The sequence below is a fragment of the Castanea sativa genome, chromosome 9 (genome assembly GCF_040712315.1).
Source record: "Castanea sativa cultivar Marrone di Chiusa Pesio chromosome 9, ASM4071231v1".
Classification (NCBI taxonomy): domain Eukaryota; kingdom Viridiplantae; phylum Streptophyta; class Magnoliopsida; order Fagales; family Fagaceae; genus Castanea; species Castanea sativa.
In genome coordinates this window covers 3,108,291-3,126,373 of record NC_134021.1, presented here as the reverse complement: position 1 = coordinate 3,126,373, position 18,083 = coordinate 3,108,291, and the positions used below count along the sequence as shown (strand labels likewise).

The 18,083-nt window shown below is 35.8% G+C and overlaps 2 protein-coding genes across 3 annotated transcripts in view; both read right to left on the bottom strand.

The window, feature by feature from the left end:
• The window catches only part of LOC142610217 (glutathione S-transferase L3-like), a 51,504-nt gene that overhangs the window by 18,258 nt on the left and 15,163 nt on the right, over nucleotides 1-18,083 (bottom strand). Inside the window, exon 1 of one of the 2 annotated variants that reach the window (XM_075781972.1) lies at nucleotides 8,622-8,640. The exons of the other annotated variant lie outside the window; for it this stretch is intronic. The gene's annotated coding sequence lies outside the window, so the exon portion shown is untranslated. Of the gene's footprint in view, nucleotides 1-8,621; nucleotides 8,641-18,083 lie in introns of those variants that run through there. 2 annotated transcript variants of the gene reach the window in all.
• On the bottom strand, nucleotides 5,794-8,877 carry LOC142610218 (glutathione S-transferase L3-like). Its single transcript, XM_075781974.1, has 10 exons — nucleotides 8,596-8,877; nucleotides 8,373-8,447; nucleotides 8,061-8,121; nucleotides 7,758-7,844; nucleotides 7,567-7,665; nucleotides 7,371-7,473; nucleotides 7,205-7,284; nucleotides 6,834-6,941; nucleotides 6,135-6,215; nucleotides 5,794-6,019 (listed from the first exon to the last, which is right to left on the bottom strand). The coding sequence occupies exons 1-10, from the start codon at nucleotides 8,604-8,606 to the stop codon at nucleotides 6,011-6,013; spliced, it is 714 nt and encodes a 237-aa protein (XP_075638089.1). The 5' UTR covers nucleotides 8,607-8,877; the 3' UTR covers nucleotides 5,794-6,010.

The following is an 18,083-nucleotide window of genomic DNA, read 5'->3' as shown; positions in this document are numbered from 1 at the left end:
AAGCCCATAGTACACTTGGTAGCTCATTTTTCCATACTCCCTTTGCCCCCTCAAGCCAAGTCTAGATGATCTTTAACAACGATCGGTTTGTTACTTCGGCTTGTCCATTTGCTTGTGAGTGGGAGGGTGAAGAATAATGATTCTTGATTCCCAGCTGCTCGCAAAATTCTTTAAAGGGTGTGTTATCAAATTGTAGTCCATTTTCTTAAACTAGCACTCTAGGTACCCCAAACCTGTATACAATGCTCTTCTAGACGAAGTTTTTGACATTTTACTATGTGATTTTTGCTAAGGGTTCAACTTCCACTCACTTAGGGTCCGTTTGGATACAACTGAAAGTTGAAAACTGAAAATACTGTAGCAAAATAATTTTTAAATGTGTGAATAGTACTGCGGGTCCCATTTTCAATTAAAAATAGGCTGAAAAGTGCGTGTACTATTCATGAATAGTGCATAAACAGTACACGCACAGTGATGAACAGTATCCAATGTCCCCTGGTTGAAACTCGTGCGCAGAAAAAAAAGAAGAAGAAGAAGAAGCTGGAAACGCTGAACGCTGGACGCGTTCAACTATCCAAACCAAGCCTTAGTGAAATAATCAATTCCCACCACCAAAAACTTCATCTGCTTGGCTCCAATTGGAGAGAGACCCAAAATATCCAATTCCCATTGTATAAAGGGCCATGGGGCCATCATTGAGGTATGGTACTCTGACGGTTGTTTAGGGACTTTACTGAATCATTGACATTGATCGCACACCTTCACATAAGCCTTAGCATCTGCTTGAATGGTTCGCCATTAATAACCTGCATGGACAATCTTGTAGACGAGTGCTCTAGCTCCTGAATGTTTGCCACATGCTCCCTCATGGACTTCTCTCAATACATATTTTGTTTCATCTAGAGCTAACCACCTTAGGTAAGGCTGAGAGAAGCTTTTTTTGTATAGTGCCTTGTCTATAAGGACATACTCAATCTATTCCTTTGCTTTCTAGCCTCGTCTCTTTCTTCTGGAAGTTTTCCATCTTTTACGTCGGTGACTATTGGGTCATCCAATTTTCTTCACCTTCTATTTGTTGTACCTTTGGAAGATCTATACTTGGCATGTATTGGACTTCATCAGACTCGTCCATCGTTCCATTTGCTAATGCTTCTTTGGTTAAGATGTTTGCTTCCATGTTTTCTTCCCTTGGGACTTGAATGAAACTGGCTTCTTTAAATTTCTTAACAAGGCATCTCACCTTATTAAGATATTTCTTCATCCGTTCTTCTTTAGCTTCACACATTCTATTCACTTGACCTATAGCCAACTAAGAGTCTCCCTGGACGACTATTGACTTTGCCTCTAAGGACTTAGCCAATTCTAGCCCTTTAAGAAGAGCTTCATACTCAACTTCATTGTTGGTTGTTTGATACTGTAGACGAACCTTATACTTTAACTTATCTCTTTCTGGGGACTGGAACACAACTCCTATTCCTACCTCCTGCATATAGTGTAAACGACCCATCCACATGGACAACCCATTTTTTAACCTCTTCCACCTCGTCTAAACCACCATGACTTGGAGTGAATTCTGCAATCTGCTAGAGCTTGAGCTTTTATTGCATTTCTTGGTTGGTACCAAGGTTTTCAGACCTGGACCGTTCAATGAACTGAAAAAGAGAGAGGTTTAAGGTTTTTAAGGTCGAACCGAGGTTGAATCGGGGTTGAACCGTGATGATGTCATAATTAATTTAATAATCATTTAATAAATAAATAAATATACTAAATTAGAAATAATAAAAAATTTGACTAAAATAAGAAAATATTTAGGTACCAAAAACATAATTTTATAAAAATAATTTTTTTTATGAAGCCTACGTCTAAGCCCATGCCTTAGGCACAGATTAAACCAAGCCCATGCCTTGATGCTCAAGCCCATTAGAACGGTCAACTGTCCAATGAAATTTAAGAGTGGAAAACAAAAAAGATAAAGGACTTAAAAAGAAGAAGCTAGAAGTCTACTCATTAAATAATAGCCTAAATACAAAGCAAAACCCAAGAATAAAGTGGTTGGTCAGTGAGTAGATGACAACCAAGCATTTCTTCACCATCTCCATCATCTGCAAAGCAACTCCAGAGTCCTCAGTCCAGACACAGAAATTGAAACGGAAAAAGGCAAAAAATGAAGAAAAATTAGCGAGAAAGCGCGAGTTAGATGGAAAAGAAGAAGAGAGGCGATGCGATCTAAAGGTCTAACAGCATCTCATGGTGGTTTAAAGCATCAACAATGGTGGTAAGTACCAAAAATAAAATCCAGATCTGAACCGTAAGAACTGTCAACGGTTCTCAAACCCAGGAGGTTCGACCGTAGTTTGGACGGTTCACTACTTTTCTTGTATAGGCCGGTTCTTGAGTGTTAAATACCCGTATTGATGAACGGTTTCAGGTTAATACGGTCAGACTGTATGGTCCGGTCCGAATTTCACAACCTTGGTTGATACTTGATATCAAACTCACTAAGTTCAACGGTCCACTGGATCAGTCGTCCTATGGCTTCCAACTTGTTCATCGCCTTCTTGGGCGGATGATCTGTCATGACATTAATGACATGAGCTTGGAAGTAATGCCTCAGCTTTCTGGAAGCTGTTATTAATGCAAACGCCAACTTTTCCATCATTGAATATCTTCCTTCTACTCCCCTTAGTGCTCGGCTTATGTAATACATAGGCTTTTGGACCTTCCCGTCTTCTCTGATTAATGCTGAAATGTGGGGACACTGTTAAGTATAAATATAACTCCTCACTTGGTATGGATGGACTTAGCAGGGGAGCGGTGGTAAGATAGACTTTAAGATCCTGGAAGACCTTTTGGCATTCATCCATCCATTTAAATGCCTTTATGAGAATTTTGAAAAAGGGTAAACATTTATCTGTAGCTTTTGAAACAAACTTGTTTAGAGCTGCAACTCATCCAGTAAGGGATTGAACTTCCTTGACATTCTTTGGTGGTTTCATGTTCAGTATAGCTTGGATCTTATCTGGATTTGCTTCAATTCCCCTTTTTGAAACCATGAATCCAAGAAACTTCCCTGATGAAACCTCGAAGGCACACTTACTTGGATTCAGCTTTATATTGTATCGTCTAAGTGTGTCAAATGTCTCCTGTAGGTCGTCTAAATGTTTCTCCTCGTCCAAGCTCTTCACCAGCATATCATCCGCATAAACCTTTACATTCTGTCCTATCTGTGGACGGAACATGTGATTAACTAACCTCTAATAAGTTGCCCCTGCATTCTTCAAACCAAAGGGCATCACTTTATAACAAAATAAACCTTGACTGGTAATGAGAGATGTCTTCTCTTGATCTGCCTTGTCCATCTTTATCTAATTATACTCTAAGAAGGTGTCCATGAAGCTTAGTAACTGATGACCTAATGTTGAATCCACCAATTGATCAATACGTGGCAAAGGATAACTATCCTTGGAGCAAGTTTTGTTCAAATCAGTGAAGTCTCACACATCTTCCATTTGCCATTTGCCTTCTTGACCATCACCACATTAGCTAACCAATTCGGGTAATAAACTTCTCGAATTAATTTTGCTGTGGTTAACTTCTGGACCTCTTCCTTAATAGCATTGTCTCATTCTAGAGCAAAGACCCTCTTCTTTTGACGAACAGGCTTGGAAGACGGGTGCAAATTCAATTGATGGGTAATAACACTTAGATCAATTCTTGGCATGTCTTCATGACTCCATGCAAAAACATCAATGCTCTTCTTTAATGGCCTGTTTGGAATTTTAGGGAGGGAGGAGAGTAGATGAGAGGAGAGTAGTGGGAAGGAGAGTAAAGGGGAATGGTTATTTTTCACATTGTTTGGATGTTTTTAAAATTAGTAAAGGGGAAATGAGTAATTAGCCCTTCCCCTTGTTTGGATGTTTTAAAAATTAGGAGGGAGAGGAGAGGAAATGATTTAAATAGACAAATTTTCCCCTATTTGAAAATAGACTTGCAATATTGGTCTATGATTAATTTGTTAGATTAAATAATTATTTAATCAACATTCTCATTCCATCAAATACCACTAATAAAAAGTATAAAACTAATATTAATTATTATAAAATAATTTTTATTACCTAAAAAAAATTATAATAAAAATAAAAATAAATTCAAAAATTCAAAACCCAAACAAAACCATGAGTTCCACAGGAGGTTCAAGGAAGGGTGGCCGAGGCAAACCAAAGTCCTCAATGTCTGTTTCTCAATCACAGAAAGCTGGGCTTCAATTCCCTGTGGGTTTGAGACGGATGAAGAAGATGATGAGGAAGCAAACATTGATTCTGACGACGACCTCGAGAGTATCTCCGGCCATGGTGGCGGCGCCAACTCAAACTCAAACTAAGAAGCCCCCGAAGTTGCAAACGTCGAAGACTCCAATGAAGATGACTCCTTTTTTCGCACCTTCCCCACAGCTCGCCTCGACGCCGCCAACGCGGGTGGAGGCTCCGACAATACGAAGATCAAGACGGAGAATCTGAGCTCCTACGCCATGGTTAAGATCGAGAATTCGGATGGCACGGATGGTGGGGCCTAGGGGACCAGTCCGACGAGTCCAACAGCTCCGGCCCCGAGCTCAATGCTTGGAGTCGTTGTTAAAGAAGACGCCACGAAGATCTTCATTGAGAACATTCAGACCAGTGGAGATTATAGTGCCAGAGAAGAAAGTTTGGAGAGAGAAGTAAGTCTCTCGCTCTCTCTGTCTGTGTAGAATTTAGTAGAAATTGTGTTTGGTTTGTAAGAAAGCACTGGGAAGATTTGTCATTTGTAGTATTAAATTTTCTAAGGAAACAAACAAAGATAATTCAATTTGTAATTTTGTTAATTTAGAAAGGGTAAATTGAGGAATTCATTTAGCCAATAATTTATTTACTTTGCCCTCCTTCAAATCTCTCTAATTTGAGAGAATTAAAAATGAGGGGTTAGAGGTACTTGAAACCCCTCCAAACCCCTTCAAATCCCTCTCTCTCATTCTTTAAAAAACTTCCAAACAAGGTAATTGAATTACTCTCCCTCCCTTTACTCTACTCTCCCACCTTTTTTTAACTTCCTTTTTTTAACTTCCAAAAAGGCCATAAGAATTGGACGAGGTCTTGCAAAGCATGTTTGCACAGTAATTGATTTCTTTGTAGATATGTTGCCCCCACCTGTACTCATAGGACTAAGAAGCTCAACTATAAACCACAGCTAAAGCCAGCTCCAACTATAAAGCGCAGCTCAAAAAACATTTACAATTTTACCCTACTTGTACAGAGGAGAAAAGAGTTGTTGCAGAGCCCACCGAAGCTCTAGAAGACATCCTTGTGTTTCTGTTGGATAATCTGCCCCCTGCCTTGCTGGCAATTTGTAAGGCAGATTATCCCCCTTGTTCCGTTCTTTTTTAGTAATGCATTGCTGATTATCAAAAAAAAAAAAAGATGGCCTACACACGTGGATTTTATAATTTATGAAATTTTCCCACTGATTTGTCATTCCTCATTTGTATTCAGAGTTCCGGACTACGCATTCTGAGAGTGTTTTTATACTTAAAAATATTTAGTTCTAGTATCAAGTTGAGGCATATTGCCAAAATTGTCATTGGAAAATCCAGTTGTTAGGGAATCGACAATCAACAATCTGCTTCACAAGTCTTCAAAGAAACGTTATTCCAAGGCCCAATTTTGTTGGAAAATATGAACGGAGATGAAAGAAAAGCACATATAATATATATATATATATATATATATTTTTTTTTTTTTCTGAGACACATATATAATATATTTAAACCAAGTTAAAAACATAATTATCATTTGTCAACATACAATAACTGTTTTAGTACATTACCCAGTACCAACTTCTATTTATTTAAGTAATCCATGCATACTGATCACAAGCTCACACCGAGACAATTCATACCTTCAACTAGTACAGAACACACAGGCACACAACCACTTATTTAGCTTATTAATGTCCAAAAGCCCTGCTGGATTGTTCACTACTGAGCCTGTGAAAGAAAATTAGATTGAAGGATGGGTTAGCAAAAGGAAAACTTGTGGGAAATAAGAGTAGAAAAACTTCTACGAAGTCAAATTCATAATTCCATGCTAAATGGACAGTACCAAGAAGCGGGCCTTGTAGAATTCAACGAGCTCTTTGGGATCCGTCTTTGTTGGCTTATAAGCATCAATCTTGTTTACCTCCTGCACAAGGGTTACCAAGAATAATTATAATTCAAGAAACCAAAACACTGATACAATAGGAACTTGTGCCTCCTTTAAAGCTATGTTTTTCCCCCTTTACAACAAGTGGGAGAGCGGAGGGGGATTTGTACACAGGTTCTTCACCTAAGAACTGGACAATGGTACTAAGTTACAAGACTCTAAACCTCCCAAACCATGCTTTACGTGAAGAGAATATAAATATTTTATATATGTAGCATTTGTATGCATGCCCCACCATGAAACAGGTAGATTGATTGTTTCTAATCGCGAACAGAAGAGTATGATCAGGCTCAATCAACTCAAGCAAAGGATATCACAAATCAATAAAAGACATCTTCCTCCAACTATCAATCAATCTACATTCATTATCCTTTAGGTTTCAGTCACAACCTATTACAACAACCAATTACAATTATCTATAGTAACTGTAGCCCCAATGTTCCAATTCAATGCCACAACTTCCAAGCCAAAGCTATCAGTTGATTCAGTTCCTATCAAAGAGGTATAGCTTCTAGAACTAATTAATCTTACAAGCAGTGAATCTTAGACCACTAGAACTCGCAATTGCCGCTAAACATCCTATGGGTTCTAACTTACCTCAATCCACTTTGCAAGTTTAGGCCTTCCTGCAGTGATGTCATAATTCCACAATGCTGAAAAGACGATTTGGAATCTTTCAACAAACGGGATGTAGGCTACGTCCACCTGAAGATCACATAGCTCACAAATCAAAGGAGGAACACTCATATTATAGAAAATATCATTTAATAATCGTATTACTGGTTTCTACTTCCCATATATATATATAGCTAAACAGTCATTGTCTGTAGCGTAGGTAAAATAAAATATTAAAATCTGAATCTTTAATAAGTTTATAAAGAATATACCTAGGTCAATGAGCGAACTAAAGGCAAGCGATACAGCACCAAAGAATGATAAAATATAACATAATGGAGAAGTCAACTTACCAAACTGAACTCATGGCCAAGGAAGAAAGGCCCATCTTCAAATTTACTAAGAGCATTCTCTAGGTGGTCAAAAGCAGGACCTGATGAAAGTTGGAAGTTTTAGTGATTCCAGAGCTTCTATATAAAATGCTGACAAGACTCAAGAGGCAGCTAGTTTTAATCTTACCAGCTTCTTTAACTGTGTCTCCTTTGAATGATGTGAACACTGTCTTGTTGAAGGTATCGGTGTATGCTATCAAATCTTCAGCGAACTGTTTTTTAGCATGATCCTACAATATTTTCACATCATAGATTTTGTCAAATTCCAAGAGAGGGAGGGTGTTTTTTTTATGAAGGGCACGAATAAATTACGCAAATCTTACATTGGGGAGAAGAGAAGGCCCTTCAAAGTTGCTGTCTATATATTTGATCAAATCAAGGCTCTCCCCAATAACTTTTCCATTGTGTTCCAATGAGGGTACCTGTTAATATGGAAAATTTGATGATCAATCAAGAAATTCAAACAGCTCAATCAAGTATGCATCAGATAGGCATATTTACAATAAAATATCACCTTGTTTTCAGGGTAGACTTTCTCTTTGTACCAAGCAGGCCTATTTTGAAGGTTAATTGGAACTACTTTAATCTTGTCATTTAATCCCTGCACCTCGAGATATTCATCAACATAAATATTGAATTAACCAAAAAAAAAAAAAACCCAAGAAAAAGAAAAGGACAAATGATCCCAGAAGAGCTAAAGGATCTGTTTTTTAATTGAAACAAAAAGCTAGAAAAAGCAGTATCAGACAACTTAAGATGAATTCTTACAATAAATTAAGGAATGGGAACAAAGGGGACAAAGAGTGGTGAAAATAACCTTGTAGTTCCTGGTGATCCACGTGCGCTGTGCATATGGGCATGAAATAGAGATGTACAACCTTAAAAAAAAAGGGTCTAATTCATTTTAGCATAAGGTATAAAAATAAAATCCAAACAAAACTCAATAGACAACAAATTTCACATCTTGTTGAGGTAGTAAAATGTAATTCTGAAACCATCACCGGTATCATCAATTTATTATTTTTTATTGCCTTCAGGCTGTGAAATTTGTTGGGTCACTAATTGAAATCCTAATCAAAGACAGAGAGTAAAGACAGTGAAATGGACAAAAAATGAAAACAGAACGAACCTTGTAGTTCCATCAAACAGTGGAGGTGGTTCAGACGTGGCATCCAAGGGTGTGGGAAGGTGCTCATTCACGGTTCTGTACAACCCAAAACAACCATAAGTAAAAACAATCTTACTTTTACCACAGAATTCAGAGAAACCCAAATGTAAAAACGAAAAAAAAAAAAAATCCCAATTCAAAAATGAAGAATTCTTTGTGATTTTTTGAATTTTAAGACACTTACGCTGCAGCCATGGATGATTATTTGTTGTTGTTGTTGCAGTTGTTCGCAGAATGTTCCGATGCTTCTGCTTTATTTTCGAATTTGATGCCGAATGGTGTCTAAGTTCACTGTGCAACCGTATATATAGGGGTTCCCAGACTGTGAAGTCGCGAGCAATGATGACATGTGTCCGTGACGAGGAAGAGAGAAGAATATTCTAGATGACAAATTGAAGAAGCGCAATGCTTGGATTAGAAACAATCACACAGCTTTTTTTTTGCCACAACCGCACGGAGCCTTTTTTTTTTTCTTTTCACTGCTCTTACATGGGGCACTTGCCACGTGGTAAGTTTGGGTAAAAATTATGAGATTGTTTGACTTTAGTATGCTAGCATTTTTCATTACGTGGGAATCAGTTTTGAGACCACGCTCTAAATTGTGAATAGTTATTTACCATTATAATTTTTCTTTTACGACTCACCTAATATCTGTGGCAAAAAAGTTAATATGAGATAAGTTGTGGTAATATATATTTTTTGTTTGTGGACCTGTTCTCTCTACCCACTAGATTTGACTGATTATCTTATGCTGTGTTTGGTAGCACAGGGGGAGGGAAAAGAAAAGTTAGGAAAAGGAAATGATTGGAAGTAGCAAGCAGAAACGAATAGAAAATTATATACTATATAATAAAAATTTGTATTAGAAATTGTGGTTGTGTTAAGTGGCTTCACCAAATTATAACAATATTTTGGATAAAAAAATTTAGATGGAGAAAAAAATTTATTTATTTTTATCAATTTATTTAGTTAAAATAACAATAAATTTTTTAACAAAATATACAACATGCATTTAATTTTTAGTTAATAAAGACAACAAATTATTTATTTTTATCAATTTCTTTAAATAAAGCAACAATAAGTGTTTTAACAAAACATGCAACTTAGTTGATAGAGATAACAACTTATTTATTCTGATCAATTTTTTAAATAAAGTAATAATAAGTGTTTTAATAATATATACAACATGCATCTAAGTTTCAGTTGATAAAGACAACAACTTCTTTATTCTTATTAATTTCTATAGATAAAGTAACAATAAGTATTTTAACAAAATTAACATACAACATGCATCTAAGTTTCAGAAATTAAAATTTTACTCAAACTTAAAATCTATTATCAAAATTTCAAAACTTATATATATATATATATATATTCACCAATGGTCTTTCCACATAATCTCTCGTGCACCCACATTTTTTTTTAGTTGCAACTTACGCATATGTATTTGTGTTGGAATGATATACATGTTATGTAGATTTAAAGGAGTTGATAAATTTATATGGTACCTTCTCTCTTTCTCTCTCTCTGGAACAATTTTTTCCCCAATAAATAACTACTCTCATTAATTATCAATTATTGGGATAACCCTCAAAAAACAATTATTGGGATATATAATAAAAGTTGAACTTAGAAGCTATGGTTGCACCAAGACTAATTAGTAAATTAATTATGGGTCGGTTTGGATAAGCTATTTTAAAAAGTGCGTTTTTAAAAATAAGCGTTTTTAAAATGTGCGATTTTAAAACACAATTTTTAAAACCATTTTTAAGTGTTTGGCAAAACTTATGAGAATATTGAGAAAGAAATTTTTTATTGTCAATTAAACATTTGATCTATATTTGACTAAAAATATTATTTGAGCGTCGTAAATTACAAAAATAGGACACAACTCTATCAACACTTATAAAATAATTTTAGTCAGACACCCCAGCTGTTCACCAATACAGTCACGTCACATCCTCACCACTATAGCTGTTCACCACTCAATAATAATAAATTACTTTCCCAAGTCAGGCCTACCATCTATTCTAAACCACAAAAACAAAATAGAGTTGAAAAGTTGAAATCTAAATCACAAAGTAAACGTGCTGAAAAGCTAACGGGAGAGGGAGAAAGAAAGAGCCTGCAGCAATGGCATTCTCTATTTGTGGTGATTGAGCTTGCAGATGGTGCAATTGAGGCTCTGCCAATGCGTCTTCTTTCTACTTCCAATATATGATGCTACATGCGATTTGGGTACACTAGGACTAGAAGCCTCTACCCAGTGTGTCTTAGCTACCATTGGAGCTTTGCTGTGATGTTGTTCTGCAACTTGCATAGAGAACAACCAGAAGTAGCAGGTACAAGTTGTCATTAAACAATAATTTCTTCATTAAGCAAAATTTTAAGGATATTTTAGGTATTGACACCCTTCAAATTTGGATTGTGATGAGTTTTTAGAATTGCGGTTTCGAAAAAGTTTGATGGTATTTCATTTCCAAAACGCCAAATTTGGCATTTCTGAAAACGCAATCGCTAAAAAATCGCAATGCCAAACGATGGAAATTTTGCATTTTGATCCAAAAAGGTGCGTTTGTGTGGTGCAAACGCTTATCCAAACGGGCTCTATATATTTTTTGTTAGGGTATATTTCCTCTTACGGATATATTTAATAATTGTTTAATTTAGGTTAAACTTTATCGTTTAAATTTCAAAAAAAAATTAAATTGTATTCAAACTAATAGTTTATTATAAAAAAAATTTATAAACTAAAATCCTACACAAGAACCCACGTTTTCTTTCTTAAAAAAACCCCAAGTTTTGATTAAGGGATAAGATTTAAAAATAAAAAGTTCAGTCTTATCTTTTATAACTGCTATATAAGTTAGAAGACTCAACCTTATCCTCTATAACTTTTATTGGAAGTTAAGAACATAATGGAAGGTTAGAGTGATGAGTGAGGATTTCGCTCATAATTTGGAATAGTAGAATATGGTATAGATTATAAGTTTTTAGATATAAACTTATTCTGAAAATCTCTAAGTGTTGAGGGGTTGTCCATCAGGTGCTTCCTTGATGGACGACCTTCATACCTATGGACGACCTTCTGAGTGTGGACGACCTTCTCATGTTGGGTTAATATTTTTGCCTTTGGACGACACTATGGATGAATTGGAGATAGTCAGATTTAGTTCACTATTAGTTGCCCCCTTTGTCGAAGGGTCGTCTGGATTATTGTAGCATTTCTATGGACGGAACATGTGATTAACTAATCTCTGATAAGTTGCCCCTGCATTCTTCAAACCAAAGGGTATCACCTTATAACAAAACAAACCTTGACTGGTAATGAAGGATGTCTTCTCTCGATCTGCCTCGTCCATCTTTATTTGATTATACCCTAATAAGGCGTCCATGAAGTTTAGTAACTAATGACCTGCTGTTGAATCCACTAATTGATCAATACGTGGCAAAGGATAACTATCCTTGGGGCAAGCTTTGTTCAAATCAGTGAAGTCTACACACATCCTCCACTTGCCATTTGCCTTCTTGACCATCACCACGTTAGCTAACCAATCCAGGTAATAAACTTCTCAAATAAATTTTGTTGTGGTTAACTTCTGGACCTCTTCTCTAATAGCATTGTCTCGTTCTGGAGCAAAAACCCTCTTTTTCTGACAAATAGGCTTGAAAGACGGGTGCAAATTCAATTGATGGGTAATAACACTTGGATCAATTCCTAGCATGTCTTCATGACTCCATGCAAAAACATCAATGCTTTTCTTTAAGAATTGGACGAGGTCTTGCTTCATCTTCTCCTTCATACTTGTTCCAATCTTAGTGAACTTCTTAGGATTACCATCTTCTAGAAGGATGTCTTCTAGAGCTTCGGTGGCTTTGCAACAACTCTTTTCTCCTCTATGCTCATGGTTTGCACATGCTCGTCCATAGCTAACATGGCTAGGTAATATTCTCTAGCGGCTAACTGATCTCCTTGCACTTGTCCTATCCCATAGTCTGTTGGGAATTTGATAGATAGGTGGTAGGTAGATGTTACTGCCTTCCAACTTTTTAAAGTTGGTCTTCCAATGATGGTGTTATAGGAAGAAGAATAGTCCACCACGAGGAAATTCACTTCTTTGGTTATCTATTGTGGGTATGCCCCCACTACAATAGGTAATGTAATAGTGCCCACAGGTTGTACCTTTATTCTTCCAAATCCAATTAAGGCTGAATTTACTGGACGAAATTAATCTCGTCCAAGCCTCATCTGCTAGAAGGCGGGGTAATATAAGATATCTACTGAACTCCCATTATCTACCAACACCCTCCTAGTCGTGTAATCTGCAATGAGCAAAGTAATGATGATTGCATCGTCATGTGGATGATGGACCCTTTTAGCATCTTCGCTTGTGAAAGTGATGGCCTGCTCGTCTGCTCCCTTCATCCTTGGAACTTGTCTAGAGAGTTGGATGTTCTGCACCACTTTCAAGTAAGTCTTCCTTGACTTGGAAGATTGCCCTGTTGAAGTTCCACCTATAATAACTCTTATTTCTCCAAGTGGGGGTCGTGATGGCTCTTTTACCTTTCCTTTCAACTTCTTGTCTTTATGGTTCCGTCCAACAAAATGTCTCAACTTTCCTTGTCAAATAAGATTCTCTATTTGCTGCTTCAAGTCATAGCACTCGTCTGTGTCGTGCCCATGATTTCTATGGAAGCGGCAATACTTGTTCTTATTGCGCTTATTGGGGTCTCCCTTCATCTTCTCTGGCCACTTCAAGAGTGAATCATCCTTGATTTGCATAAGCGCTTAATCAAGTGGCGCATTTATGGGCATGTAAAGCTAATTCCTTCTTGAAGATAATCCTACCTTCCTGTTATCTTGATCTTTTTTCTCTCTCGTCTTGGCCTTCTTTGGACGAGGGCTTTATTCCGGATGACGAGGGAACTCTGCTTCCATTCATTCTGCTTTCTTCCTTTTCTTGGTGATGATCGTGTCCTCTGCATTCATGAAGTTTTGGGATGAATGGACAAGTTCAACTATGGTCTGTGGTTCTTATTCATAAATTTTGTGAATGAGTAAATCTGCACTAATTCCATTGTAGAAGGCTGCTAACAATAGCTTGTCGTCCATCTCGTTTACTATCAAGGTTTTCTTGTTGAAACGAGTAATGAAGGATCACAAGCTTTCATTATCCCCTTGCTCTATGGTTAACAGGCTGGACAAGGAGCATTTATGCCTTTGTCCTTCGATAAAGTTGTTGACGAACAACTTACTCAACTCCTCTAAAGAACCAACAGTATTCGAAGGTGTTTTATTGAACCACACTCGTGTTGGCCCCTTAAGGGTGGTTGGGAAGGCCCTACACATTATCTCATTAGGAACTTCTTGAAGGTGCATTGTGATCTTGAAGGTTGCAATGTGGTCACACGGGTCGCGTGTTCCATTATAAGAGTCCAAGGAAGGCATCTTGAACTTGGAAGGCAAAGGATGACTATTGATGGAAGCTATGAAGGAGGAATCAGTTCGATGAACCAAGTCTTCTACAGGATTCGCTTTTCTCATATTCTCCCTCATCTCATCCATGACATTCCTTATTTGATCCATTTCCCTCTCCAAGTGTGGCACCTTTTGTGAAGCGGTACCCCTTGAGTGGCTATCATGCTCAGCATTTTCTCCTTCCCTAACTCCTTGACTTTGGGCTTGTCCTTCCATGCATCTTTCATGATGTTGTCTCTGATTAATCTCCCTAGTCAACTCTTGATTCTAACAGGTTAACTTCGCCATGGACTGCATTTGTTGGATGGAAGGCGGTTGCATGACAGGTGTTGATTGGCGATCATGGTTAGTATGACTAGAAGCGTTTCCACTCTTCTGATGGCCTGGACTAGTGGCCATTGACCTTGTTCAGACCATACATCCTTTTGTCTATGAAATATAATTTGTAAAGCACAAATTGAACTCTTTCCCACAGATAGCGCTAACTGATGATGCACAGAAAATTAGTAGGCAGAATGCTCCGGGTTTCAATGCTAGTGATTGCTTGGAAAGCCTAAAAAGAAAAAGGCACAAGATCAAAGGAGATCGGGGTAAACCAGACAAGGACCCTCCGATGCTTAAGTTAGTTTTCTCTTAAGAACTCAAGAGTCCTAACTTTTAGGAGTGGTGGAAACTTACCTTCATTTGATGTGGATGAGTCCTTATATAGTGAGCTTTGGAGTAGTTACTTGTTTAGTAACTTCCCCAATATTGTGGAAGTTAGAAAGTTCAGAATTAACTTCCACAACTGCTATAGAAGTTAAGAAGTTCAATCTTATCTTCTATAACTGCTATAGAAGTTAGAAGGTTCGACCTTATCCTCTATAGTTGCTATTGGAAGTTAAGAACATAGTGGGAGGCTAGAGCGATGAGTGAGGATTTCGCTCATAATTCGAAATAGTAGAATGTGGTCTAGATTATAAGTTTTTAGATGCAAACTTATTCTGAAAATCTCCAAGTGTTGAGGGGTTGTCCATCAGGTGCTTCTCTAATGACGACCTTCATACCCATGGACGACCTCCTGAGTGTGGACTACCTTCTCATGCTGGGTTAATATTTTTGCCTCTAGACGACACTATGGACGAATTGAAGATAGTCAGATTTAGTTCACTATCAAAGTGCATACATGTCACGAAAATGATGCTTCTTTTTACGTAAGTTTCTTAATAATTTAAGACAGTGGGCTTTGTTTTCATAATTTGTTTCCGTTGTTTGAATGGATTATTTTATTTGATATGGTGATAAAGGTAGAGTGACAGAACTATTCATTGATGTGGGGCAATGCTCTCCTAATATTTTATTTTCATTTTTATTTTTTAAATAATATTTGATGGGGATCGACTCAATACAGCACGTCCTTGGATACAAAGTTTTTTATTATTTATTTGCCTTTTCGAACACACAGTTTTTTTATTTAATTTTTTAGCATAAAAACTTATTTTTTACATTTTACATTACTCACTTTTTAAAACATCTCACATTAGATTATTTATTTTATACTAAGTTTCATTAAAATGTCAAATTTTCTTGATTTTATGAATTGTTTATCTTTTTTTTATTTTTATATACAACAACTACAAACAATTTTCCCTTTTTCCCGTAAAGAAATAAGAAAAAACTACTAAATACAAAATGAATAGCATCAGTATAAATTTATATGGTTACTGTCTCAACCATGCATGTATTATTACATAATTTTAAATGGCTTAATATAGGTGAATTTTAGGTTTGATTGGTTAAAATGTGATACTTTTTCTATTAGAGAAAGGACAATATTCTTAAAAGTTTACACTTTGAAATTTGGATGATGTCATGTTGTTGTATGACTCCATATTGCCACCTTAATAATTTGGTGTTTTTATTTATAATTTTCTTTTTGCTTGACAACACATTAGTATATAGGACAAAGTTGAGTTATAAAATTGGCTGTAACGTTAGGTTATAACTTTACTCAATATCTTTTTTTTATTGAAAATGAATTTTGATAAATTCACTATTGGATTACATTTTTTTTTAATTTTTTTATATCTTCCATACTTGCAAAATTTCTAAAAAAATTAAAGATCGATAGCTATGTCATCAATAAATTGTTTAAATGATAAGTTTTTGTGGTTTAAAGTTATGCATAAAATATAAGCTTATAGAGTATATAATAAATAATATCTGATTGACATAAAATTTGATATGTGTATTAAGAGCATAAAGAGCATGCAATTCAATTGTTAAATTTTCAAAATATGTACTAATATTTAATTTATTGCGTAAGGTTGTTGTTAAGGTTACAACAAATTTTGTAACTAAATTTTGTCTTTTGTAACTGATTTCAATTTAAAAAAAAAAAACTTGACAACATGATTTTTTTTAATTAAAAGAATTATGAACATATGGGAGAATAAATATGATTTTTATTTGATTTAGATTATAAGAAAATTATTTACAATATTTGATTTTCATAGTCATGAATATCATCAAAATTAGAATTGCAACAAGAAAGAAGATGGATTTTTATGAAATCTTTGATTTGTACATTAAAAGAGAAATGATAGTAAAATCTAGTGCAAAAAATCACATATATTGATATTTGGAATTTAAAAAAATGTCTTTCATTTTTTGTTGAAGCAATTATTATTTTTTTTATTTCATCTATATTTTGTTAATGCTAAATAAATGATAGCTTGGATTTTTTATATATTAATTTAATTTTAAATTTTAGTATATTTCTTCTCGAATAATGATTCTTTCTTATTTTTTGGTCATGTTTTACCCTTAATTCCCAAAGATGAAATCTTGACTCCTGCTCCCCACTGAGCTCACTGTCTCTTCCCCACTTTTTTTTTTCATGTTTAGAAAGAATGGTAGGTATAAGGGTCGTTAATGGGCCAGGTCGGGCTGGACCAGCCCATTTTTACTTAGCCAAGGGGCATAATGGGTTGGGCATAATAAGCTTTTAATTAGTTAACAAACTGGGTCCGCTGGGCCGAAAGAGAAAACCTCGACCCACGACCCTGCCCATTGGCAATGCCCATTTTGCCTTTAACGGGCTAGGCTACTAGGTTGGGCCTAATCAGCTACCCATGAGATTGTGTTAGCATATTTTTTTATTATTTTTATAAAGAAAGAATCAGTTTTTTTTTATAGAATAATCAATCTATTTTTTTAAAGGAAAGAATCAAAGAATTTAGTACTTAATTACAATTTTTTTTAAAGTCAAATCTACTTATTTTTTTCTTTTGTTGATGGAAACTTATTTAATTTTTTATTATTAAGGCTTCAACTAGTTTTATTTTATTTTTATCTTTAATAAAAAAAATATCAAATGGTTAATTCAAATTTGCTAGACTACTAGAAAAATATATATTTAGTAAACTAAGTTTAGCACAATTACTTTAAGTATCTTAGTGGTTGGGAGAGTTATCTTAAAAAATTCTTTTACAATATCTCAAGATCAATCCTTTATATACCTCCTATATATTTTTGTTATAAATTCTAAGTTATTGGACTAGGCAACAGGTTGGGCTATTGGACTAACCCACTAGATGCCCATAGGCATAAAAACTAGCCCACGGCTTAACCCACTGGGTTAGTGGACTACCTATGGGCCTCAATAACAACGGGTCGGGCCGCCATTTGCCCGATGGGCTGCTGGGTTTTTGGGTCGGGCCGTGGGCCATGGGCTATTTGATGACCCTTAGGTAGGCAGAAAAATGGCAGGTAGACCAATACTGTGTAGGCCACATCTATGATCTACCTCGACATAGAAAATCCTTTACTATACAAGTAGAGTAAGACTGTAAAAATGTTTTTTGAGCTGAGCTTTATAGGAGGTGTTTAGTAGAGTAGTTTGAGTTATGTTGTTTGAGTGTTTTTGATATACATGTGAGTGAAAAGGTGTGTGAAAATGTGTGTAATATTGTTTAAACTGTGAGTTTGAGCAACACTGTGCAACATATCTACAAAGAGATCAATTACTGTGCAAACATGCTTGCTAAGATGGCCTACACAATGTGGATTTTATAATTTATGAAATTTTCCCACTGATTTGTCATTCCTCATTTGTATTCAGAGTTCAGGACTACGCATTCTGATAGTGTTTTTATACTTGGAACTATTTAGTTCTAGGACCAAGTTGAGGCATACTGCCAAAATTGTCATTG